General features: G+C 38.3%; 1 protein-coding gene across 1 annotated transcript in view; it reads left to right on the top strand.

Annotated features, from left to right (window-relative positions):
- Positions 1-27,875, top strand: part of FTO (FTO alpha-ketoglutarate dependent dioxygenase) — a 568,183-nt gene that overhangs the window by 123,641 nt on the left and 416,667 nt on the right. The window contains 3 exon segments of the mRNA XM_053715751.1: positions 19,799-19,871; positions 19,873-19,909; positions 20,252-20,371. Coding sequence (XP_053571726.1) covers positions 19,799-19,871; positions 19,873-19,909; positions 20,252-20,371 — 230 coding nt within the window.

Genomic DNA, 27,875 nt, shown 5'->3' with positions numbered 1-27,875 from the left:
AAAGAAATCAGCAGGCTGCTCTGTTAAATACCCTGGCAGTTCTTGGGGATTTTCAGTCTGACATTCCTGTTCCTCAGTTTGCTCTCCTCAAAGGGTGATTACTCGTATCAAATGGAGTGAGCATCGAGTATTTTTATAGTTCCTGCATAGTCGCAGGAATCTGGCTTACAGACCTAGTGGGATGTAATTCTTCCCACCTTGGTGGTTGTTCCTGAGGAAAGGCCTTCTAATTATTCAGGGTCCATTCTTTCATCCAACTTTTGTGTTCTCTGAAACTTTCTACATGGAGATTGCTCAGTTCTGTCTAAGCATGGCTTTTCTATATTGGTCTTTTGAGACCATGATTCAGGCTTGCAAGCCTGTTACTGGTGATTTTTCCCATAAGGTCATAAATTCCCTGATTGGTGTGAATCCCAGGACTTCTCCTGGAAGTAGGTCAGGATTCCTAGGGGGTTTCGTCTTTTTTCCCGGAAGGACTGGAGGACAGTTGGTCAGCTCTGTTCTCTAAAGGTTCATATTTCTGTGTTATTCTTTTCTACATAAGTGTCTGGTGGATGTGCCAGACGTGTAATCTTTTGTGTCAGACCCTGGTTGGTATCAGGCCCGTGTTTAAGTCTGTTGCTCCTCTTGGTGGTTTTAACCTTGTTTTAAAGGTTTTGCAACAGGCTCATTTTGAGCTATAGCATTCATTAGATTTTAAAGTTTTTTTTATCTTGGAAATTTTTTTTTTTTTTTGCTATATCTTCTGCTCTGAGAGTTTAGGCACTCTTGGCTTTGCAGTGTGACATACTTTATTTTGTTCAGATAAGCAGGTTTTAATCCTAAGTGGAATTATCGTTTGGGGAATTTATTTAGGGCTGTCTCCTTCTTCTTGGGTTTTCAAAAATGAAGTTTGTGTGGAACAGAGTTGCAAGGCGGCAACTTGTCTTCCTTACATACATTTTTCCCCCAATTTTTATTTTTTTTTATTTTATATTTTTTAGGGAGTTAAGTTATTCAAGCAGTGGTGCTTGCTGCTCCTGGGCCTAGCTAGGTCAACAAAAGATACTAAGAGAACAGAGAAAATTAGATAATAGAAGTAAAATTGGAACATTGCATGCTTTAGTTGAATCATGAAGGTTTAAATTAGACTTTACTGTCCTTTAATACTTCTGGATCAACTCATGGCCAGGCCAGGATGTATACATACATTGTTGCAAACAGTGCTGCCATATAGCATACACACATTCACGCCCCTGATCATATCTAGCTCTCAAGCAAAGACGCAAAGCTTCAAAAAGGATACCAAGAGAAACTGATTTTTTATATACAGTATAGTAAATAAATGGTATGCTCTATGGGAATTTTAGAAAAGTTTAATTGTAACTTCCATATCCCTTTAATTCTGAAGTTAATACAATGAGGCCCATTTATCAAGCTCCGAATGGAGCTTGAGGCCCCGTGTTTCTGGCAAGCTCTTCAGACTCGCCAGAAACGCAAGTTATGGAGCAGCGGGTCTAAAGACCGCTGCTCCATAACCTGTCCGCCTGCTCTGATGAGGTGGACGGAGGATCGCCACAATTCAACCCGATCGGGTTGATTGACACCCCCTGCTGGCAGCCGATTGGCCGCGAGTCTGCAGGGGGGCGGCGTTGCACCAGCAGCTCACAAGAGCTGCTGGTGCAATGCTGAATACAGAGAGTGTACTGCTCTCCGCATTTCAGCGATATCTGTCGGACCTGATCCGCACTGTCGGATCAGGTCCGGCAGACCCATGATAGACCTCAATATCTGGGAAACTGGCGGTGAGAAGCACTGCTGTCTGGATTGATAGAAATAGCATCTGGATTGAGGTTGTACTTAATGAATTGATGTCTAGTTTTTATCCCTACTACAATGAAACATCCCCATTCACGTAAAGGCAACTCAGGTAATTTGATGAATCTGCATGTACTTACATAGTAACAAACTCTAAATATAGCCTGAAACTGTCTTTCTTAGAATTCTCAGTTAAAGGAACATGAAACCCAAGTTGTTTCTTTCGTGATTCAGAGAGAGCATACAATTAAAAGAAAAATAAGTTTCCTTATCAAATTTGCTTTGCTCTCATGATATTCTTTGTTGAAGAGATACCTAGGTAGGTAGTGTTCATGAGCACTGCATGGTAGCGAACACTACTACCACATACAGGCCCATTTATCAAGCTCCGTATGGAGCTTGAAGGGCCGTGTTTTCTGGCGAGTCTTCAGACTCGCCAGAAACACAAGTTATGAAGCAGCGGGTCTAAAGACCGCTGCTCCATAACCCTGTCCGCCTGCTCTGAGCAGGCGGACAGAAATCGCCAGAAATCAACCCGATCGAATACGATCGGGTTGATTGACACCTCCCTGCTGGCGGCCGATTGGCCGCGAGTCAGCAGGGGGCGGCGTTGCACCAGCAGCTCGTGTGTGCTGCTGGTGCAATGTTAAATGCGGAGAGCGTATTGCTCTCCGCATTTAGCGAGGTCGTGCGGACCTGATCCGCAGTGTCAGATCAGGTCCGCAAGCCCTTTGATAAATGGGCCCCATAGTGCGCTTGCAAATGCATAGCATTGATAAAATCATTCTTGCAAAGTAGCTGTTAAATAGTGTTCCAGACAAATTAATGCTCCTGAGCCTTCATACCTGCTTTTACAAAAAATGACAATAGAAGTAAATTGGAAAGTTTTTTTTATTTATTTTTTATTTTGCACTCTATCTTAATCACAAAAGACATTGCAGGTCCCTTTAATAGCCTAATTCACCTTTGGATTTTGATATTATGATTATTTATTATGTGTTTCTCAGATATCTGTATCATGCTGAATAGACAATTTCCTTTTACCCTTTGACAAATCCAATATCCCTTCAAGTAAAATTCTAAAATCAACAAAAAATAATATATATAAATGCAGTTGTACAACTGCACTATTTTTTTATTTATAGTGTCATACTATAAAAAGTATTGTTTAAAAAGTATTATAATGTCTTTGTCTTGCAGTTTTTTTTGTGTCTGCCTAAAAGGTTAATAGGAGAATTTTTCAGTACATAGAGAAGCTGGAATATTAACTGCTCATAATCTAGTTTTATTCTGTGTTAACCCTTTGCTTTAACAAATGTTTTTTTATTTGTAAGGTTTCCCGATCAGCTGCAGATCCATTTAGCTGTTTGATTGACAGCTGGGTTTCCAGGGCAACACGTTTCATCTGGCACCCAGCATTTAAAGTAACTCACAAACATTTGGCCCGCGGCCACTCATTTTAAGACGGCTTCTCCTATTTTGTCGCAGTGTCAAAAGTCACTTTGCAGGAATAAATAACGCCCCGCAGCCATTCTCAGAAAGCCTTGTATATGCAGGAGATAGATTGGTTCTTGCTAGCAAATAAAGTAAAGATAAATTGGCGCACGCTTTCACCTCTTTACCCTCACTTGGCCCTTGGACTGATTTCATTCACTAAGGATAAAACTGATGGTTGAGCGTAAACAGCATTTTCAAGGTAATAATTTGGATTTAGCTCTGAATTATTACTAATTAATTTAGTAGTAAAATAACACAATATAGTATATAACTATTAAATCATAACTCTGGCGTTTAAAGAAATCCACTTTTCATTTTATCTTTGAATCCAAAGTTTATTCATACAATTTTAATTTAGCACTTTCTTGAAATATGTATAACACTGCTGTGTCCACTAGGACGTTAGCATTGTTAAAGGGACACTGAACCCAAATTTTTTCTTTCGTAATGCAGATAGAGCTTGCAATTTTAAGAAACTTTCTAATTTACTCCTATTATCAATTTTTTCTTCGTTCTCTTGCTATCTTTATTTGAAAAAGAAGGGCATCTAAGCTTTTTTTCTTGGTTCAGCACACTGGATAGCACTTTTTTATTGGTAGATGAATTTATCCACCAATCAGCGAGGACAACCCAGGTTATTCACTAAAAATGGGCCGGCATCTTGCATTCAAATAAAGATGCCAAGAGAATAATGAAAATTTGATAATAGGAGTAAATTAGAAAGTTGCTTAAAATGTCATGCTCTATCTGAATCACAAAAGAAAAAATTTGGGTTCATTGTCCTTTAATGTCAATGTTCTGTGAGCATTTGTTTACTCAAAGGGACATTACAGTAATTTAGCACTACATTGCAGGAGATCTGTTTAAAACATTAACGTTTTTAAGTCATTAAAAGCTATCATTTTGTTTGCAAAATGTGCACTGTTTTGTAGTTCAGCAACAGACCCACTTAAAATCAGATTGAGTATGTTCATCTTTTCTTGATGTGGCAATTAAAAACAGATCTAAAGGAGCTGGTGCTAGGGTTGCCATATTGCAGCTTTAGGGGGGGGGGGGCACATTAAAAAATACTTATGTCAGAGTTCTTATTATGGAACATTATTTAAACATTTCTTTAAACAGCCCCTGACATGTATTTTTATTATTTGACATCCTTTAAAGTGGGCAATATGGCAACCCTAGCTGGTGCTCATAATATGATCATTAGCTGTTCGGAATGTTGTAAGGTCGGGGTTCTGAATCCTGCATGATGTTCTCTGTAGGCACTGGAAAAACTACAATTTGAATGTTAAACTACAAGAAAAGCAAATGAAAGAACATTTCAAAGTTTAAACATTTTATGTGGAATTTAATTTTGATTTTAATGGGCCTTTAAAGTAACATTTGTCAAGACTGAATTGCACATGAGTGCAGCATTTCAATGCGGGTGCTTGAAGCATATTTACATATGAAACTTTGCAAAGTGTGAGCTATTTCTGAAGCAAAAATGCTTCTTTTTTTTTTTACTAACTTCCATTTAAAGGGATATAATAAGAAATAAATCCTTTCAGCCCCTTGAATATATACCCAACTGAGGGCTATTTACGAGAGGTGCACTAAATGTTGCGCGCGAGTGATAAGGAATTTATCTTGGCTAAACACATTTCGCTCGAGCACAATCAAATTTAACGAGCACCGGGACAGTGCTCTGGTTAATTGTTAGTACTCGACTAAAAAGTTGTTACAAAAAAATATCAAAATCACATTTAAAAGTACAGTTATATAAAAATTTGCATAAAAAGTTATAAGGGCTCAATAGTGTGAAGTCTCAGGTGCATTGGATCCCTTTGCAGTCAAGTAGCTGAAAACATGAAAAATCATATTTATGCAATATTCAAATTTATGTGCATGTACTGTCAAAATTTTACATTCCAATGTTCTTCACATAGCAGAATATGTTCTAAGTATTTTTAAATATATATATATATATATCTGTCTCTCTCTCTCTCTCTCTATCTATCTATCTATCTATATATTATATATCTGTCTCTCTCTCTCTCTTAAACAAAGGTGTTTATTTAAGTGTTAACATTTCGGGTAATAACTTCATCTTCAGACATGTGGAAAAGAACAATATCATATATATAAAAGTATAGATATATAGTTTACCAAAAACACAACAGATATAAGTAGAAATATATATTTTTGAATAAATAGAACCTATTGCGCACTTTGGTTAAACAATATCGGTTTGCGTGACTTGTTGGTTGTTAGGCTTTTTTCCACTTTTTGGGCTCTATTGAAGTCTACGGGAGAATATGTTAATGCGGCCACTATATTCTAATTTTTTTTTGTGTGCTTTGGGTTAGCGTGTGAGCAAAAACGCTTTACTTTAAAACTTGTAATGTGTGCGCAACCTGACATGTGCAAAAGCTTTCTTCTAATGGAATTAACGTGGGGGCGATACATAGCACACCACTCGTAATCTAGCCCTAAATTTTAAACACACAGGAAAACTTGGGTATCTCTTACGACCATAGATAAAAGATACAGAGCCAGTCCTCAGTTGTTGTTTTCTAAGGGCGGCACAAGAGTAAATGTCCTAAGGTTTACCTATGTGTTTAACCTTTTGCATGGGTTAAATACATAAAGCTGAAGGGAAAAAATAAAAAAATAAACTGTGGCTAATAGGGCAGTTTATTTTTTGAATGTTATGTCACTTTAACCTTGTGACACATATTGTGTTATATTTTCTATCTATAGATCATTCACAGCATTGCTACCTTTATTTCACTGGATAATATTAATGATTGTGGTGTCACAGCCCATAAATCAGTAGTGAATTTCAAAAGCACAAAGAGAAAAAAAAAAACACCCATTTTGTTTGCATCTTAATTGTGTCAAATTTTGTAACAAATAAATCAAAATGATGTTTTATTAGCGCTGTGAATATCATTGCTAACTATATACTTATTGTGTTTTCAAACAAAAAGTACTTATGTATATATTGTGTTTAAATGGATAGAGGAAGCATAAATGATGGCGCATTGTGAAGCCTAATTGCATACCCAGAATGCCTTATTCCAGCGGAAACATTGTCTGCTGTGTAGAGATGTGCAATTCTGCTGTTCAGTGGTCAGTTGTGTGTAGGGATGGGAAGGCCTGGAAAAAATACGGATAAATTGGTGGGAAAAAATAGTTTTTTTCCAAAGCCCGTTTTTTTCCGGAAAAATTGAAGAAGAAAAAATGGAGTGTGGAATATGTTCTTTTACAATGATAAATAATATGTCTATGACATGGTATTTGAACTATATAACATGAAGACCTTAATTAAAGGCTTTAAACTTTATGTAAAGTCTTAAATCATTGCAAGTTCTCTCAGCTGAAGACAAACAAATCCTGCAATACAATGCAAGTACACTGTACTTCTCAATGCAATTCTCAATAAGACAAATACGCATTTCTTCCTCTAGGGGGCACTGCAGGGGACAGGCTTCAGTTTAGTTTGCTTGTGGGCTCTATCTTGTACTTCCTACAGTGGGTGATTGTTGGTGTACAGTAGATGGTAGTTTATGTACTCTCAGGCCTTAAAGGGCCACTAAACCCAAAATCTTTCTTTCATGATTCAGATAGAGAATAGAAATTTAAACAACATTACAATTTACTTCCATTATTTATTTTGCTTCATTTTTTAAATATCCTTATTTGAAGAAAGAGCAATGCACATGGTGAGCCAATCACACAATGCTTCTATGTGCAGCAACCAATCAGCAGCTAGTGAGCATATCTAGATATGCTTTTCATCAAAGAATATCAAGAGAATAAAACAAATTAGATAATATAAGTAAATTAGAAAGATGTTTAAAATTGCATTCTCTTTCTAATTTATAAAAGAAAAAATGTGGGTGGCATGTCTCTTTAATTGACAGATAAGAGGTTAAAGTTATCTGACAGTTTTTTTTATCTTTATAACCTTTATCTAAATGGTTCCTATTAATGTTCTCCGCCTTTCACAGCATAATGTTTACCTAAAGTCCTGCTAGTAAATAGTGTTTCCAAAATGCGGTCCTCACGTAGCCCCAACAGTGCTGGTTTTCATTATAGCTGAACTAATGCACGGGGAAGTAATCAGCTGATCAGTAACCAACCCGCTCTCACCCATCAGCTAATTATTTTACCTGTGCACTAGTTCTAATGAAAACCTGGCCTGTTGGGGGTACGTGGGGACCGCGTTTGGGAAACACTGAATTATAGTCTGGAAACATTTCCACAGTGTAATTTCTGCTGAGAGCAAAGCTGCAATTTGCAAATATTGTGAGACGAAATATTGTTTTCCAAATGCTACAAGGATGTAACAACACAACCTAGCATGCCAGAGCTCCCTAAAGACATAAAAAAATACTTTCTGGAAATAAATTATGAGGGTCATGATGAAAGTGCAAGTAGCTTTTCCCTCCAAAGTTCTCATTCCAAATACATTCTTTCTGTTGCTTCTGTATCATCACAAAGTGTTTCTTCACCAGCATCATGTTTAAAGGGACACTGAACCCAAATTTTTTCTTCTGTGATTCAGACCAGAGCATGCAATTTAAAGCAACTTTCTAATTTACTCCTATGATCAATTTTTCTTCGTTTCTCTCTGCTGTCTTTATTTGAAAAGGAAGGCATCTAATCTTTTTTTTTTTTTTTTTTTTTTGGTTCTGTACTATGGACAGCAATGTATCCACCAATCAGCAAGGACAACCCAGGTTGTTCACCAAAAATGGGTCGGCATCTAAACTTACATTCTTGCATTTCAAATAAAGATACCAAGAGAATGAAGAAAATTTGACAATAGGATTAAATTAGAAAGTTGCTTAAAATTGCATGCTCTATCTGAATCACGAAAGAAAAAATGTGGGTTCAGTGTCCCTTTAAGTAAGGAAGTGTTGCAAACCACTGCCTCACAAACATACACAATACCTTCATTTATAGATAAAATGACACCTGAAAATCAGGAGAAAATTGATCAAGCTCTTGCAAGAGCAATAGCTCGTTTCAATCCATGCAAACCTTAATAAAGGGACACTAAACCCAAATTTTTTCTTTCATGATTCAGATAGAACTGTAATTTTAAGCAACTTTCTAATTTACTCCTATTATCAATTTTTCTTTGTTCTCTTGCTATCTTTATTTTAAAAGCAGGAATGTGATGCATAGGAGCCGACCTATTTTTGGTTGAGAACCTGGGTTATGCTTGCTTATTAGTGGGTAAATGTGAGCCTCCAATAAGCAAGCGCTATCCATGGTTCCAAACCTAAAATGGGCTGGCTGCTAAGATTTACATTCCTGCTTTTAAAATAAAGATAGCAAGAGAACAAAGAAAATTTGATAATAGGAGTAAATTAGAAAGTTGCTTAAAATTTCATGCTCTGTCTGAATCATGAAAGTAAAAAAATTGGGTTCAGTGTCCCTTTAAGTTTTTAGAAGTCCATGAGAAAATGACAAATATGAAGAGTAACAAGAAACGGAAAATGATTACAGTAGTTGAAAAAAAATTTGATTCAATTGCATGTATATGTTGTGTCTTTGTTTCCTTTCCTCAATTTATTTTTTTAAAGCACCACTCCAACGTTAAACCTTGCTATTGGAGCTTAAATATTGAGGTGGTCCTTACACTCCTCCAATGTCCATATCCTACTGGCACAAATAATGCCAGTTACTTCACTTTTTTTTTGCAATTGGTGCTAAGGGGCAATTTTTTTTTTTTTTTTATGTGGATGGTTATTGCTTTTTTTGTTGCTTTTGAGGGAAAGGGGGGTAGTTACCTGTTCTCGTGTATAGTTTAAATGTTCTTAAAGGGATAGTAAACCCTGTTTTTTTCTCTCCATTTTTAAAAACATCATATAAAGTTATACAATAATGCCAATAACACCTATTATCATTTTTTTACTTTTACATGCATTTCATAAAATAAAATTGTTACCAAACCCTTCTTTTCCACTGTAATGCTGACAAATTGGCGAATTCTACCTAGGTAGAATAAAGATTGGCTTCATGCATGCGCATATCGTTTAATTTTTTGCAACGCATGCGCATATGTTCCTAGTCTTCTGCAGCTTCAGCCGCGCACATCATACTGCAGCTCAATGATGACGATTATACTATATGCGCATGCGATATGCCACACAAGTCAGGAATGCGCATGCCGAGATTGAGGACCAGCACTATTCAAACCAACCGATCTGTGCTGCAGCGCCATTGGATGAAAGGCTTGCATACATAAACTGCAACTCCAGCCTACACATAATGGGCGTTCGTTACGGCCGTTTATAGGAGAAAACAAAATAATAATTTTATACAATGTAAAGCTTTGTTTTAACGTAAAGAACCGTTATTGTTTAATCTATGACACCTTACATGAGTGCTAATGTATTTTTGGAGTAACGTTCCCTAAAGAAAGATTTCTAACCCTTTAACATATACAGACATTGTTATTCCATTTTTACCAAAAATTAGTTTTAAAAAGCAAGTTTAGTTTTTTTTTTTACTGAATAAGCTTTTTATGTACTTTTATATACACTGCATTTCATGTTCCCAGTGTAACAAAATGACGTTCAATTTATAAAACTACTCCACGCTGCATTTTTTTCAATTTTTCCGTTGCATTTTATTCAGCAAGTACCATAATACCTGACTATCTACAGTATGTACAACTATAAACGAAGGAGGTGAACTCTGCTCTGCAGACCTTATTATCAAGATAAAATAATATCTGTATATGTGATGAATATATTGTGGTGTTTTAATATTATGAGTGCACAGTTTAGTAGTAGTTTAGTATAATATTCTAGTATTAATATTTGGGGTTTTTAAGTTTCTTTATGTTTCTTTTCTCCAACATAGGTGTGTCCGGTCCACGGCGTCATCCTTACTTGTGGGATATTCTCTTCCCCAACAGGAAATGGCAAGAGCCCAGCAAAAGCTGGTCACATGATCCCTCCTAGGCTCCGCCTACCCCAGTCATTCTCTTTGCCGTTGTACAGGCAACATCTCCACGGAGATGGCTTAGATTTTTTTGCTTCTTCTGAGGCTATTTTTGGGAGAAAGGTTTTGCAAACCGTGGTGCCTTCCATTTAGGTGACCTGATTTGCTCCCCTCCCTTCATCCGTGTCCTAAAGCTTTGGTATTGGTTTCCCACAAGTAAGGATGACGCCGTGGACCGGACACACCTATGTTGGAGAAAAACAGAATTTATGTTTACCTGATAAATTACTTTCTCCAACGGTGTGTCCGGTCCACGGCCCGCCCTGGTTTTTAATCAGGTCTGATAATTTATTTTCTTTAACTACAGGTCACCACGGTATCATATGGTTTCTCCTATGCAAATATTCCTCCTTTACGTCGGTCCGAATGACTGGGGTAGGGCGGAGCCTAGGAGGGATCATGTGACCAGCTTTGCTGGGCTCTTTGCCATTTCCTGTTGGGGGGAAGAGAATATCCCACAAGTAAGGATGACGCCGTGGACCGGACACACCGTTGGAGAAAGTAATTTATCAGGTAAACATAAATTCTGTTTTTCATTAATTCTTTCACACTCTCTTTTGTTCTTTAATTTTTTTCTGTTTCTCACTCTTTTTCTTTCTCTCCCTTTTTTCTCTCTTTTTGTTTCTTATCACTCATTTTCACTATAGAGACATGAACAGAACTCACCAGCACTGCGTTCTGGCCGGGTCCAAGGCAAGATTCAGCTCTACACACAGAGTAGCTGAGGTATACCAGTTAGTGCCAAATAATAATGATGTTACTGTTAAAGGGACAGTCAACACCAGAATTTTTTTTTTGTTTTTAAAGATAGATTAATTCCTTAATTACCAATTCTCCAGTTTTGCATAACCAACACAGTTATAATTATACACGTTCTACCTCTGTAATTACCTTGTATCTAAGCCTCAGCAGACTGCCCCCTTATTTCAGTTCTTTCAACAGACTTGCATTTTAGCCAATCAGAGCTGTCTCTATGGTAAATTCACATACATGAGCTCAAAGTTATCTATATGAAACACGTGAACTAATGCCCTCTAGTGTTGAAAAACTGCTCAAAATGCATTTAGATTAGAGGCGGCTGTCAAGGGCTAAGAAATTAGCATATGAACCTCCTAGGTTTAGCTTTCAACTAAGAATACCAAGAGAACAAAGCAAAATTGGTGATAAAGTAAATTGGAAAGTTGTTTAAAATTACATGCCCTAGAGGACTTCCGGAGGAGGAGTCCAGGTGTGTGGTCGTCTGTTGCACCTGTCCTGTGTTACCTCCACTGCAGGCTGTTGGCGAAATTCTCGCGCCTAATCCCTTAGACCAGGGGAGGCTTGCTTAGCTAATTCAACGCTCCCGGAATAATACAGTGCCCTGACATTGCACTGGGCTGCAACCTGCAGCTGTCCTGAAGACTCCTATTTCTATATTTATAAAGGCAAGCAGTAGAAATACTGGACACTTTCCACAGCCAGTGGTAATTTGGTGACATACTTGAATCTGAGCTAAGGGTGTACCTGGTTAGACCCCGCAGACTTGCCTGGCTGTGAGCTTTCATACCGTTAAACTCTGTGGTAGCCGCTGAGCCTGGAGCAGTGAATCGGCTGCTCTCTTATCATACCGGGCTTGTGAAGATTGTAGCTGCTCTGCTTATTTCCGCATGCTGTGTTGCCCTGTTGTGGAGCCGAGGTTTCTGGGCTGACCTGGACCTGCAAGGACCTGAATAGATCTCTGTCTACATGCGAGAGAGAGGGGGCGGAAAGGCTCTGGGACCGCGCTTCTTCCTTTGGTTTGGTGTCCCCTCCCACCGGTGGTTGCGAGAGGGGCACGGGACTGTCACATTCATCTCTCTGGGTCCCGAACTGGCTGCCTCCTATCCTCTGACTCTACGTGCTGGTCTGGATCTAAGGTAGCTGGGGAGGCACATCCTGTCTCTGCTGAGCCTGACTGAGCGTTTCCCCTCTCACTGGTGCTGCGCGGGGGGCCGCATTGGATAAAGGTTTGTTTACTTACCGCACACACGCTTGGAGTCAACAGTGGGCAATGGTAATGTAACAGTTAACTGTGACTACTGAAATCGTGTTCCCTGTCTCTTCCCTCCCCTGATAAGAAGAAATTGTTACAGATAGGGGCAAGACCGGGTTAAGTGAGACTCGGGAAGGAAAAAAAGAGAAAACAAGTGAATACCATTTTGACTGTTGGAGGCAAATTGGGGGACATAGTTCTATGTATGTAAACCCCTACAGTATCTGACTTTTTTTTCAATGTTCCCACTTGGACTGGGCTTAAACTAATTATAGTTAATTAAAATGGTCATTCATGGGTAGATGAATACTGGCCCCTGTAATTACATCACCTAAGGTCCATTTTGTCACTTGATAAGGAAGAGAAAAAATCTTTATACTTGGTCCTGTAAAAAATGTATCTACTTCTAAGACTTATAAGTATTGTATTCTACTCTGTCTGATGGGTAGGCATCAAATAACCTAATTGTTTAAAACCAGCCTAGGTCTGGTCAAAGAATTTAACTTAGTGGGGACTGCTTACTATAATTTCCCCCTTTTTTTTGCTTGTTTTGGTTGTTGGCTACACCGGACAGAGTTGAAAAAATGTGGCAGTAAAGTGCTATTTTCTGCTCTGAGTAAATCGTACATAACATTTGTGTAGGTGTAGTTTGTATAGGGCTTTTTTCTTCCACAAATAATGTATGGCTAAAAATGGAAAAGTTGAAATTTCATATATCTTAGATTTCCATTTCCCCTGCTGCAAAAAGTAACTGCTTTATTTGTCTCTGCATTGTAAGATATAGTCTAACATAAGTTTTTCTCATAAAACAGACAATTGTCATGATAGGAGCTGAGGCTTGTAATTGACTGTAATATAAACATATTAATTGTATTTAATGAGAACTAGTGATATATAACTCGCTGAGATAAATCTAAGGTTGCTACTTTGTTAAACTTGATTTATGAGGATATTTGGATAAAGGCAGCTGAGTGGCTATTAAATGCCACAGTCCTACTTAAGGTATACCTAAAGGAACAAATTAAGCAGGGAAATTTCATAATCCTGAGTTCAAAGGAAAGGGAGGGATTATATTAGATTTCTTCTCTATATCTATATAACTGCTAAGATACAAGCCTTCACGTGTGCCTATTTGCAGCATATTTGAACAAACCGCATTTAAAGTGAATCATTTTTTAAGTACTTATATTTGTCAGCTCACTAGTTGGCACTGTTGCTCATATAGCCTCAAACATATAAATAACTTGAAGTGAAGATTTAAATATCTATTTCTCTGATAACTAGGTGCAATTTACTGGGACAAAGGTTATAATTTCAATAAATAAATATCCCCTCTTTTTTACTTCCACGGCTGGATCTTACACATAATTAATTGAATCACCCCTATATAGGCACTTCCCCCCCCCTTTTTTTTTTTTTTTTTTTTTTTCTCCTTCTCCTCCTGCACTGTCCTGCACTGCTCACCTATCACTTTCCCCTCACTTCCCTTTTTTGAGGTTTTAACCACCTCTACAAATCTCACATTTTCACGGTCCTTTTTGTATCCTCAAAGCACTTCACTATTATCTTTCCCATGCCACGGCGATAATTTACACTCTTTCTGTTCCTTCGGCACATTGGATACATTTTTACACACCGCACAGTAAAGACCCCTTCTCCAGCCATGGCAGCCAGACAGAGGGATAGGAAATTGAAGAACACGCAAGAAATCGTTACTGACATACAACCAATATTGGCAAATGCATCAGTGCTACAAGAAGCAACAAGTATTCAAAATTTGGTTACCAGCATCTCAGATGCTCTCTCCCCTGTCTGATCTGGAAGACCTAACGACTGTACATAGCTCTAAACTTGAAACGGCAAATATTAACATACAAAAAATTCAAAATAAACTAGAAGACTTAGAGAACCGTTCCAGAAGGAACAATATAAAGAATTATAGGTCTTCCAGAGGAACAACAAAATGAGAATCTTGTATCCTTTGTCTCAGAGCTATTGCCCAGAATTTTGAAAATACCACCTACACATCAACCTATTTTGGTTGAAAGAGTGCATAGGTTAGGACCCCCTCGCACAGATAATAAAGGTAGAGAATAGACCCAGACCGGTTATAGCAAAGTTATTAAACTATCAGGACAAAATTATCTTATTTCAGTACTACCGTAGACAACAGCCGATCATTTATGAAGGGACCACAATTTAATGTTTCAAGATTTCTCAGCTGACACAGCAGCAAAAAAGACGGGAGCTTGCTCCCATATGTTCTAAATTTATACAAAAAGGTTACCGAGCAATGTTATTATACCCTCACAAACTTAAGGTTATAGCGCACGAGGAAACGCATTGGTTCGAAGAAATCAGCGTAGCGGAAAAGTTTTATAAAACACTTGATCCCTTTAACTCAACAATAGAATATAGGAGTGTAATAAACTGCGAAAGTTAATAAAAGAATGTTTTGAAATGCAGGTTTTCATTAGGGAAGACCCCTGTCTTCGGACAGATATGGGTCGTGGGACTCTTCCCCTCACGTGTGGGGTAAAAAAAAAAAAATTCTCTTTTTTTTTTTTTTTTTTTTTTTTCCTTATTTTCCTCTCTCTCTTCTCTTTCTCTCCAGCTCTCTCTCTCTCCCCCCCAGATAAGTTTTAAAGTCACAGAAAAAATAGATAAACTTAGGATAATATCTTGGAATGTAGGAGGGATCTCCACTCCTATTAAACGGAAAACTATACTGACACAATTAAGGGAAATAATCAGACGGATATAGGGTTAATTCAGGAAACACACATTAACTCAGATGAATCTCTTAAACTTAGAGCCTCGTGGGTTAGAGAAGTTTTCTATGCGCCAAGTGTTGGTAAGAAAAGGGGAGTGGCTATTCTAATTGGGAAAAAGATTCAGCTCGAGGTTGTGCACTGTGAGCCTGATCCGGGGGGAAGATTTGTTTTGTTAAAAGTAAGGGATCGCTCAGGAAATGTACACGATATGTAATGTCTATGGTCCTAACGTATTTGACTCCAGAATTCTGGAATAAAATACAATCTAAACTTCTTCCTGTATAGCCAGGGGCATCTAATTATCGGAGGGGATTTTAATATGGCGCCGCAATGCCCGCTTGATAGATTCGCGAAACTACGAAACATAAAAAACATAAAAAAGATAACCTAGAATTTAAAATGTTTAAGGAAAATAGAGCAAAATTTAGCATTACGGGATATCTGGCGAGTTCAGAATCCCGATATTCAGGAATTCACTTGTCTTTCAAAAAGCACACAAGACTCTTTTCCACGAATAGATCTATTTCTTATAGATGAGCGCCTAGGATCTTTAACGGTGCAAGCAAGAATTACTCCTATATTATTATCAGATCATGCCCCCATCACTTTGGATATCCAGTTTAAACACCCACGACCCAAATCTTTGAGGTTTTTTTTTTCCATACTATCTAGCGACAGATATGAAATTTAAAACCCATCTTAGGTCTAAGTTCGAGGAATTTTTACGGTTTAACTCTGTGCATATCGATCGCCCAGAAACTACTCTGGGATACCGCTAAAGCGTGTTCTCAGAGGAGAAACACTAGCCTATAATATAGCCCTAACCAAGAAACTGAAGTTAAGAGAAAAATTCATATAACAAATTCCTGCTCCATAAAAATCCCCTAAATTGGGCTAAGTATGTTTCAAGCTAAAGAAGCCAGGGACACATTTGTTTTGTCCCAGCAAGTCCAAAAAGAATTAAAAATTCAGGCTAAGCTTTACAGATTTGGGAATAAGTCTGGAAAGATGATGTCTAGATTGGTCAATAATGAAAAAAAAACATCTCATATTGAAGAACTTCTAGATAAGGATGAGTTAATTTCAAATCTCGATAAAATCGTATCTGCATTGGTGGAATATTATCAAGGTATATACTCTAGTAAAGGTTATGATCAGGATAACGCTGCAGAGTTTTGGAACAAGATCGTTGGCCCCTCACTTACTGATGACTGTATTAGTACTCTCAATTCTCCTATATCTTTACAAGAAGTAAATGAGGGCAATTTCTAAACTACCTGTCAATAAAGCAGCTGGCCCGGATGGACTACCCAGTGAATTTTATAAAATATTATCTACAGAAATCTCTCCGTATCTAACAAATTTATACAATGACTTCTATATTAACGGTAAACCAGTTTTCTGCTTCATTTTCCTCTTCTCACACAACCTTAATTCCTTAAGGCAGGGAAGGACCCAAGGCTTAAAGATCATATAGACCAATAGCTTTACTCAACTCAGATTATAAGATTCTAAACGTCTATCTTAGCATCCAGATTACAATTAATTTTACCAAACGTGGTCCATCCGGACCAAGCAGGCTTCCTAAACAGACAAAACTCATCTGCCAAAATTAGGGAGGTATTAGCCACATTGAATACTTTGAAAAGATTCCTCTGATCAGAGGGGGGGAGAGAGGAAGAACCTGGGGCACCGGACATGGCGATTCTTTCCATTGACGCAGAAGAAAGCGTTTGATTCTGTTACATTTAAACATCTTAATACATCTCTGTCGAAGTTTGGAATTAAGGGCAAATTCCCTGATTTTGTAGAGAGTCTTTATAAAAGCTCAGCCACAAGCTTGATAATCAATGGAACTGTGTCCCCAACCAATAACTCTGGAAAGAGGAACGCCGTCAGGGTTGTCCTCTCTCCCCTCTTCTGTTTGATGTTGCTATTGAGCCCTTGGCAATTATGATAAGACAAAAGTTTGGAGGGAATAAAGATCTTAAATTATGAGTTGAAAATAGGCCTATATGCAGACGATGTTTTGTTGTATCTATCAAATACTAAAATTAACATTCCAAAACTAATGCAGATAATCGATCAGTTTGGTACCTTTTCAGGTTATAAAATCAATGCAGCCAAATCAGAATTTTTTTGGATTCGTAGGAAAAAGTGACTCATGTCTAGAAAATCCATTCAAAAGAGTAACAGATTCATTTAAATATCTAGGGATAATATATACCGGTGAACTCGGACAATCTTTATGAATTTAATATTCCCCCAATTGTTAGACAATTTAAGGAAAAGCTTTAGAACATGGCAAAGCTTACCACTTTCAATTTCGGGACGAGCAGCATTAGTTAAATGATCCTCCTCCCGAAACTGTTATACATACTTCAGAATATCCCAGTAATTCTTCTTGAAAAAGGATGTACGGGTTGATTAATGGTTTAATCAGACAATTTTCTCTGCCAGGGGAAAAGAGCACGAAATCTTTTAACAAACTCTCCCTTCCACGTGAGTTTGGAGGCCTAGCACTTCCAGACATTAGAGCATACAACCCTTAGTTTCCTGGCACGAATAGCGGCTGGCTGGATCTTGTCGAAAGATTACATTCTAAATATTCCCCCAATTGTTAGACAATTTAAGGAAAAGCTTAGAACATGGCAAAGCTTACCACTTTCAATTTCGGGACGAGCAGCATTAGTTAAAATGATCCTCCTCCGAAACTGTTATACATACTTCAGAATATCCCAGTAATTCTTCTTGAAAAGGATATACGGTTGATTAATGGTTTAATCAGACAATTTCTCTGCCAGGGGAAAAGAGCACGAATATCTTTTAACAAACTCTCCCTTCCACGTGAGTTTGGAGGGCCTAGCACTTCCAGACATTTAGAGCATACAACCTTAGTTTCCTGGCACGAATAGCGGCTGGCTGGATCTTGTCGAAAGATTACATTCTAAATAATCATCTTGAGAACAACATATGTAGTCCCTACCTTCCCTTAGCCCTTTTACACTCCCCCCCCCCCCGAAGGAGTTACCTCCAGAAATTAAAAGATTAAAAGTAATTTACAATCTATCAGGGCATGGTGGAAAATAGCAAAAATTCTTTCAATTAACTCCAAGGTTTCGCACTACCTTCCCTTGACAGGAAATCCAAAATTCCAACCTGGGTTATACTCTGAAGTTTTTAATAGATGGCACAAGAATGGGCTGAACAAATTGACCCTGCTGATAGACAGTGATAGAAAAACTATTAAAACATTTGAAATATTAAAAGGGGAATTTAGCTTACCTAACAAAGACTTCTTCGCTACTTACAGATAAGGCATTTTTTTGTTTGAATTAATTAGAGAAGAGGGCTGGGGCTGGAAACTAGGCAAACTCGAAAACTGTCTCACACTTATGAAGGCTGATCGTATGTCTATTTCTGTGGGCTATCATTTACTGGGAGCTAGCAGGGGTAATTTAAATCTGACAAGAATCGCTTCAGCATGGACCTCACTTTTCAGCACAGAATAGAGTTGACCCAAAAATGTTGCAATATTCTATAGCTAAAGTGGCTAGGACAACTCTTTCTGCTACATGGCGGGAAGCACATTTTAAGTTACTTCACAGAGCATATTTCACTCCGGAAAAGGGTCTTAGGGTGCACAACTCGAGCTTTAATAAATGCCCTAAATGTTCTCTCCCAGCAGCAGACATAGAACATATGTTCTGGTTCTGCCCAAAAGTGAGGAATACATGGCGTAAATTAGAATACTGGCTGAATAGGGTACTTAAAATTCCACCTTATAACCCTTACCTTATTCCAGGTTATATTATGCATCGATGATTTAAACAAACGCCATCCTAATGACAAAATGATCTCCATCTCTATATTAGCTACTAGATATTTGTTATGCAAAAAAATGGAAAATGCGATCTGTACCAAGTGTATCGGAAATTCAGAATTGTTTGAAAAAACAATGTTATTAGAACAAAAGGATACAGATATAACAATGAAGAGGATATAACGAATTTCTTTAATAAATGGGCAGTTTACATTAAGTCACTTCCTGAAAGTGAAAGAGAATATATGATCTTCCTTTCCAAAATTCAGAACTGGTCTTGTTGTGCATATGGTAGACGGAGTGGTGGGGGTGATGGGAGAGAGGCGGTTTCTTCTATTCCTATTGCCTTTTTTTTTTTTTTTTCTTTTCTCTTCTTTTTTATTCTGGTTTTGTTTTATACCCAGTTTTGGTTACTTTATTTATTTTATTTTTATTTATTTTTTTCCTTGTTTTTTTCTTTAATCCTAAACAGAAAACCCCAACATAAGGTAACTTAAGGCAATAATGTTTTTTTTTCTTTTTTGTTTTTTTTGGGGGGAAAAATTGTCGGTTAGAGGCTACTTAATATAACCTGCTTTTTTTTCTCTTTTACTGAAATTGTTTGAACTCTCAGATGATGATAATTGTTTTCCTTTCCCTTTTTCTTACATATTGCTATGAATCAAGTATGCATCATTGTATAAATCGCCTTTCTGTTGGTTAATAAAGAACAATTTAAAAAAAAAAAAAAAATTACATGCCCTATTTGAAACATGAAAGTTTTTTTTTGGACTTGACTGTCCTTTAACCAAAACAATTGTGATTATGTATAAAATGGAGACTTATCAGTAAACACAGTATTCTTTTTTTAGTGCTCCTCTGGTAACCCCCTTGCAATATATCCGGTCCTCAATGTTCTGTAGCTCTGGAAAACTGCTTCATACATCCTGATACAGGAGCAGCAAGTGTAAAGTCTCTAGTAATGTACTGTCTTGCAGCGAGCAGAAGAGATTCACAATGAGGGTAAGGACAAAAGTAATTTTAGCTATACCTTCAACAGCATGAGTGGGTATGTCTGTATGTATGTATGTATGTGTATATATATTTATATATATATGGGTGTGTGTATGTGTGTGTTATGTGCGTGTGCATATATATAATGTGTGTGTGTGTTGTGTATAATATATATATATATATATATAGATAATATATATATATATATGTTGGAGGTGTATATAATGCAAGCTATATGTTATATAGAATAGATATTAGACTCTTACACAAGTTTATGCTGTTTGATCTATACTAATTTCCACATTGCTACCATGTTCTGGGAAATCACTTAAGTAACATTGTTTGTGCAGGTGGAATTTGAGTGGCTACGTCAGTTCTGGTTTCAAGGCATCGATACTGTAAGTGGCAGTGATTTCTGGCTTGGAGCCATGGCTGAACTGGAGGATCAGTGGAGAGCAAATGGAAGCTATGGTGAGTAGCCAACATGCCAAAACTTAGATTTAGTTTACAGGCTATCTGTGAAAGAGTAATATGAAATGCCTTTGGTATACCTTAAAGGGACATTAAAACTCTATTGAGATGGTAATATAAAATGATAACTATATATATATATATATATAAAAAAACCTGTACAATATACTTTAATTATTTATTTTGTCCCCCTTTCCTGTAATTGCAATCTGAAATTGTGAGCTTTTCAGTTCCTGTTAGAAGTGCAAATGTAGAACACTGTTATATTCCACACAACCGATTGGCTGCACACTCTACGTGACCTATTTATAACTATCTCCTAATTGGCCACAGCAGAGAAGGTAACCTAAGTTACATAAATGGCAGCTCCCATTGTTTTATAGACACTAAAACTTTATGCTAATTTTGTCAATATTTAAACAACTAATTATATAAAAAAAACATCTATATGTTATTCTCAGACTAATCTTTTCTTTTAATGCATCAGTCTATCATTTATTTAGTTTTTTAATGCCCCTTTAAATTACTGATTTGTCCTATCTAGAGCTACAACTTATAGCAGGATTACTTTAATGACTAATGCAATTATGCAAAAAATTAAAATAAAGTGAACTAGAGTCCTATCGTAAGCAATCTTATATTTATTAGTTGCCACTAAAACATGTTCAGTTTAAAGGGACAGTCCTAGTATAAATTAAACTTTCATTATTCAGATAGGACGTTTAATTTAAGTTGACTTTCCAATTTACTTTTATCATCAAATTTGCTTTTCTCCAACATAGGTGTGTCCGGTCCACGGCGTCATCCTTACCTTGTGGGATATTCTCCTCCCAACAGGAAATGGCAAAGAGCCAGCAAAGCTGGCCAATATAGTCCCTCCTAGGCTCCGCCTACCCCCAGTCATTCTCCTTTGACCGTTGCACAAGGCAACATTCTCCACGGAGATGGCTTAGAGTTTTTTGGTGTTTAAATGTAGTTTTTGTTCTTCAATCAAGAGTTTGTTATTTTAAAATAGTGCTGGTATGTACTATTTACTCTGAAACAGAAAAGAGATGAAGATTTCTGTTTGTAAGAGGAAAATGATTTTAGCAACCGTTACTAAAATCGATGGCTGTTTCCACACAGGACTGTTGAGAGGAATTAACTTCAGTTGGGGGAAACAGTGAGCAGACTTTTGCTGCTTGAGGTATGACACATTTCTAACAAGACTCGGTAATGCTGGAAGCTGTCATTTTCCCTATGGGAACCGGTAAGCCATTTTCTTAGTTTAAGTAAAAGAATAAAGGGCTTCATTAGGGCTTAAAAAACTGGTAGACATTTTTCTGGGCTAAAACGATTACTTTACTAAGTATATTTGGCAGATTATTACTTTTAATAGTTGTTAAATCTTGGGGATTGTTTTAATAAAAACGGCAGGCACTGTATTGGACACCTTTTTCACTGGGGGCCTTTTCTAGTCATAGACAGAGCCTCATTTTCGCGCCTCTAATGCGCAGTTGTTTTTGGAAAGCATGGCATGCAGATGCATGTGTGAGGATCTAAGAACCACTGAAAAAGCTTATAGAAGGCCTCATTTGGTATCGTATTCCCCTCTGGACTTGGTTGGGTCTCAGCAAAGCAGATACCTGGGACTGTATAGGGGTTAAATGTAAAAACGGCTCCGGTTCCGTTATTTTAAGGGTTAAAGCTTTCAAATTTGGTGTGCAATACTTTTAAGGCTTTAAGTTACTGTGGTGAAATTTGAACAATTCCTTCATACTTTTTCACATATTCAGTAATAAAGTATGTTCAGTTTAAAATTTAAAGGGACAGTAACGGTTTTATTGTAAAACGTTTTTTGTGCTTTGTTGACAAGTTTAAGCCTGTTTAACATGTTTGAACCATCAGATAACGATGTTCTATATGTATGAAAGCCAATGTGTCTCCCCATTTAAATATATGTGATATATTTGTGTCATAATGTCCAAACAAAGTAGGGATAATAATGCCATAGATATGATATTGCCCAAGATGATTCCTCTAATGATGGGAGTAAGCATGGTACTGCATCATCCCCTTCTGTGGTCTACACCAGTTTTGCCCCACACAAGAGGCCCCTGTACATCTAGTGCGCCAATACTTATTACCATACAACAATTAATGGCTGTAAATGGATAATTCTATTGCATGCATTTTTTCCAAAATGCCTACTTATCAGAGAAAAGCGTTGGATTGCTCTGTTTTTTAACACTGAAGAGCAAAAGGACGCTGATGATATCTGTTCTGACATAACCCTCACACCTATCTGACGGGGCCAGGAGGGAGGTTTTGTCTGAGGGAGAAATTTCAGATTCAGGGAAATTTCTCACAACAAGAGACCTGATATTGTAACTTTTAAATTTAATTACAACATCTCCACGCACTTCTTAAGGAGGTATTATCTACTCTGGATGATTGTGACAATTTGGTAATTTCAGAGAAATTAGGTAAGATGGACTAGTTCCTATAGGTTCCGGTGCCCCCCGATGTTTTTCCTATACCCAAGCGGGTGGCGGACATAGTAAATAAGGAGTGGGAAAGGCCCGGCATACCTTTTGTCCTCCCCCTATATTTAAGAAATTATTTCCTATAGTCGACCCCAGAAAGGACTTATAGCATACAGTCCCCAAGGTCGAGGGGGCGGTTTCTACTCTAAACAAACGCACTTCTATTCCTATAGAAGATAGTTGTGCTTTCAAGATCCTATGGATTAAAGGTTAGAGGGTTTGCTTAAAAAGATGTTTGTTCAGCAAGGTTACCTTCTACAACCAATTTCATGCATTGTTCCTGTCACTACAGCTGCGTGTTTCTGGTTCGAAGAACTAGAAAAGTCGTTCAATAAAGAATCTTCGTACGAGGAGGTTTTGGACAGAGTTCAAGCTCTTAAATTGGCTAACTCTTTTATTTTAGATGCCGCTTTGCAATTAGCTACATTAGCGGCGAATAATTCAGGGTTTGCTATCGTGGCGCGCAGAGCGCTTTTGCTTAACATCCCTTTCAAGGGTAAAACACTGTTTGGCCCTGACTTGAAAGAGATTATTTCAGACATCACTGGGGGAAAGGGCCATGCCCTTCCTCTGGATAGGTCTTTTAAGGCTAAAAATAAGCCAAATTTTCGTCCCTTTCGCAGAAACGGACCAGCCTCAAATTCTACACTCTCTAAGCAAGAGGGTAATACTTCTCAAACCAAGCCAGCCTGGAGGCCGATGCAAGGCTGGAACAAGGGTAAGCAGGCCAAGTCACCTGCCACTGCTACCAAAACAGCATGAAGTGTTGGCCCCGATCTGGGAAGGATCTGGTGGGGGGCAGACTTTCTCTCTTTGCTCAGGCTGGGGCAAGAGATGTTCAGGATCCTTGGGCGCTAGAAATAGTTTCTCAAGGTTATCTCCTGGAATTCAGGGAACTACCCCCAAGGGGAAGGTTCCACGGGTCTCAATTATCTTCGAACAGGCATTCTTACACTGTGTAGAAGACCTGTTAAGCATGGGAGTGATTATCCTGTTCCATTAGGAGAACAAGGGATGGGTTTTTACTCCAACTGTTCATAATTCCCAAAAAAGAGGGAACATTCAGACCTATTTTTAGACTCAAAGATTCTAAACAAGTTTCTAAGGGTTTCATCATCGTTCAAAATGGAAAACCATTCGAACGTCCCTTCCTACCATCCAGGAAGGTCAAATTCATGACCACGGTGGACTTAAAGGATGCGTACCTACGTATTCCTATCCACAAGGACATTTTCGGTTCCTAAGGTTCGCCTTTCTGGACAAGCATTACCAGTTTGTGGCACTTCCATTCGGAATTAGCCACTGCTCCAAGGATTTTCTCAAGGGTACTAGGGTCCTTCTAGCGGTGCTAAAGACCAAGGGGCATTGCAGTAGTACCTTACTTGGACGACATCCTGATTCAAGTGTCGTCTCTGTCAAAAGCAAGGGACTCATACGGACATTGTCCTAGCCTTTCTCAGATCTCCAAGGTGGAAAGTGAACATAGAAAAAAGTTCTCTGTCCCCGTCAACAAGAGTTCCCTTCTTGGGAACAATAATAGTTTCCTTAGAAATGAAGGTTTTTCTGACAGAGGCCAGAAAATCAAAACTTCTAAGCTCTTGTCAGGTACTTCATTCTGTTCTTCTTCCTTCCATAGCGCAGTGCATGGAAGTAATAGGTTTGATGGTTGCGGCAATGGACATAGTTCCTTTTGCACGAATTCATCTAAGACCATTACACCTGTGCATGCTCAGACAGTGGAATGGGGATTATACAGACTTGTCTCCGACGATACAAGTAGATCAAATAACCAGAGATTCACTCCGTTGGTGGCTGACCCTGGACAACCTGTCACAGGGAATGAGCTTCCGCAGACCAGAGTGGGTCATTGTCACGACCGACGCCAGTCTGGTGGGCTGGGGCGCGGTCTGGGAACCCCTGAAAGCTCAGGGTCTATGGTTTCGGGAAGACTCTCTTCTCCCGATAAACATAATGGAACTGAGAGCGATATTCAATGCTCTCAAGGCTTGGCCTCGACTAGCAAAGGCCAAATTCATAAGGTTTCAATCAGACATCATGACGACTGTTACATATATCAACCATCAGGGGGTAACAAGGAGTTCCCTGGCGATGGAGGAGCATCCGGGGGAGTGGGAACTCCATCTGGAAATCTTTGCCCAAATAACTCAATTATGGGGCATTCCAGACATGGTTCTGATGGCCTCTCGTCAGAACTTCATGGTCCCTTGTTACGGGTCCAAATCCAGGGATCCCAAGGCGACTCTATTGGATACAATAGTAGCACCTTGGATCTTCAACCTAGCTTATGTATTCCCACCTTTTCCTCTCATTCCCAGGCTGGTAGCCAGGATCAATCTGGAGAGGGCTTCGGTGATCTTGATAGTTCCTGTGTGGCCACGCAGGACTTGGTATGCAGACCTGGTGAATGTGTCATCGGCTCCACCATGGAAGCTACCTTTGAGTCAGGTCCTTCTTATTCAGGGTCCATTCGAACATCCGAATCTGGTTTTCCTCCAACTGACTGCTTGGAGTTTGGAACGCTTGATTTTATCAAAGCGTGGGTTTTCAGACTTCTGTAATAGATACTCTTATTCAGGCTAGAAAGCCTGTAACTAGAAAGAATTTTACCATTAATATAGGGAAAAAAATATATCTGTTGGTGTGAATCTAAAGGATTCCCATGGAACCAAGATAAAAATTCCTAAGATTCTTTCCTTTCTACAAGAAGGTTTGGAGAAAGGATTTTTCTGCGAGTTCTCTGAAGGGACAGATCTCTGCTTTATCTGTTTTACTTCACAAAAGGCTGCAGCTGTGCCAGACGTTTAAGCGTTTGTTCAGGCTCTGGTTAGTATCAAGCCTGTTTACAGACCTTTGACTCCTCCCTGGAGTCTTAATCTAGTTCTTTCAGTTCTTCAAGGGGTTCCGTTTGAACCTTACATTCCGTAGATATTAAGTTATTATTCTGGAAAGTTTTGTTTTTAGGTTGCAATTTCTTCCGCTAGAAGAGTTTCTGAGTTATCTGCTCTGCAGTGTTCTCCGCCCTATCTGGTCCATGCAGATAAGGTGGTTTTACTTACTGAGCCTGGTTTTCTTCCGAAGGTTGTTTCCAACAAAAATATTAACCAGGAGATAGTTGTAAAACCTTCTTTGTGGTCCGAATCCAGTTTCATAGAAGGAACGTTTGTTACACAATTTGGACGTTGTCCGTGCTCTAAAACTTCTTATTTAGAGGCTACTGAAGATTTTAGACAAACATCTTCTTTGTTTGTTGTTATTCTGGTTAAAGGAGAGGTAGTCGAAAAAGCAACTTCTACCTCTCTTTCCTTTTTGGTTTAAAAGCATCATCAGGATTGGCTTTTGAGACTGCCCGGACGGCAGCCTCCTGAAAGTATCACAGCTCACTCCACTAGCGCTGTGGCTTCCACATGGGCCTTCAAGAATGAGGTTCCTGTTGACCAAATTTTTTAAATTATATACTTTTGCTTCTTCGGAGGCTATTTTTGGGAGAAAGGTTTTTTGCATAGCCGTGGTGCCTTCCGTTTGGGTGACCTGATTTGCTCCCTCCCTTCATCCCGTGTCCTAAAGCTTTGGTATGGTTCCCACAAGTAAGGATGACGCCGTGGACCGGACACACCTATGTTGGAGAAAACCAAGAATTTATGCTTACATGATTAAATTACTTTCTCCCAACGGTGTGTCCGGTCCACCGGCCCGCCCTGGTTTTTTTAATCAGGTCTGATGATTAATTTCTCTAACTACAGTCCACCACGTTACCATATGGTTTCTCCTATATATATTTCCTCTGTCCGATCGGATCGAATGAACTGGGGTAGGCGGAGCCTAGGAGGGACTATATGGCCAGCTTTGCTGGGCTCTTTGCCATTTCCTGTTGGGGAGGAGAATATCCCACAAGTAAGGATGACGCCGTGGGACCGGACACACCGTTGGAGAAAGTAATTTATCAGGTAAGCATAAATTCTGGTTTTTTTCTCTTGGTATTCTTAGTTTAAACTAAACCTAGGTAGGCTCATATGCTAATTTCTAAGCCTTCTGAGGGCTGCCTCTTATCACATGCTTTTTAAATCTCTTTTCACACAAAGAGACAGAAAGTACACGTGGGCTAGATAGATAACACTGTTGTTCAGGCACAGGGGGTTATTTAAGATCTAGCACAATACAATGCTAAATTTAAGACTATAGATAATAAACAGTCACAGTCATGTGATCAGGGGGCAGGAAGAAGGTTCCTAGATACAAGGTAATCACAGAGGTAAAAAGTATATTAATATAACTGTGTTGGTTATGCAAAACTGGGGATATTGGTAATAAAGGGATTATCTATCATTTTAAAACAATAAACCATTCTATGGTAGACTGTCCCTTTAAATAAAAAATATTCAGATTTCTTTTTTTCTGATGTATATAAAAACAAGCGGCTAAGCATGTTCAAATATTTGTTTGCAGCAAAAAAGTTAAATTAAAGTTGTTTAACTGGTTTGGTGCAGCCTCTGTATAATCAGAAGCTCTTTTCTGCGATTACCTGCACTATAGGCAGGGTTGGGGTTAGTATAGCTGCAAGTCAGCCTGGAAGGAGGGAGACAATCAGGACCCCTTTGTTGAAAGAGAAGTGCTCTTTAAAATGGTGGTGAAAATGGTCTTGAAAAACAAGCTCCCTAAAAGTAAATAATAATAATAAAAAAATAAAAGTTATAACATGGGGTTTAAAAGGGGAGGAGACCTTTAGTGACATCAAAAAAAAAAAAAATATATATTATATATAAATTATAGATGACAAGTCTCTTTTTTAAAAGCCTTTATGGGCCCATCTTTCAAATTTGGATATGTTTAATAACAGTTTAAAAGGGACAGTCAAGACAAAAAAAATGTCATGATTAAATAGGGAATGTAATTTTAAACAACTTTCCAATTTACTTTTATCACCAATTTGCTTTGTTCTCTTGGTATTCTTAGATGAAGCT

This window comes from Bombina bombina, chromosome 1 (genome assembly GCF_027579735.1).
Source record: "Bombina bombina isolate aBomBom1 chromosome 1, aBomBom1.pri, whole genome shotgun sequence".
Taxonomy (NCBI): domain Eukaryota; kingdom Metazoa; phylum Chordata; class Amphibia; order Anura; family Bombinatoridae; genus Bombina; species Bombina bombina.
The sequence above is the reverse complement of the archived record's forward strand: the minus strand, read 5'-3'. Positions and strand labels throughout refer to the sequence as shown.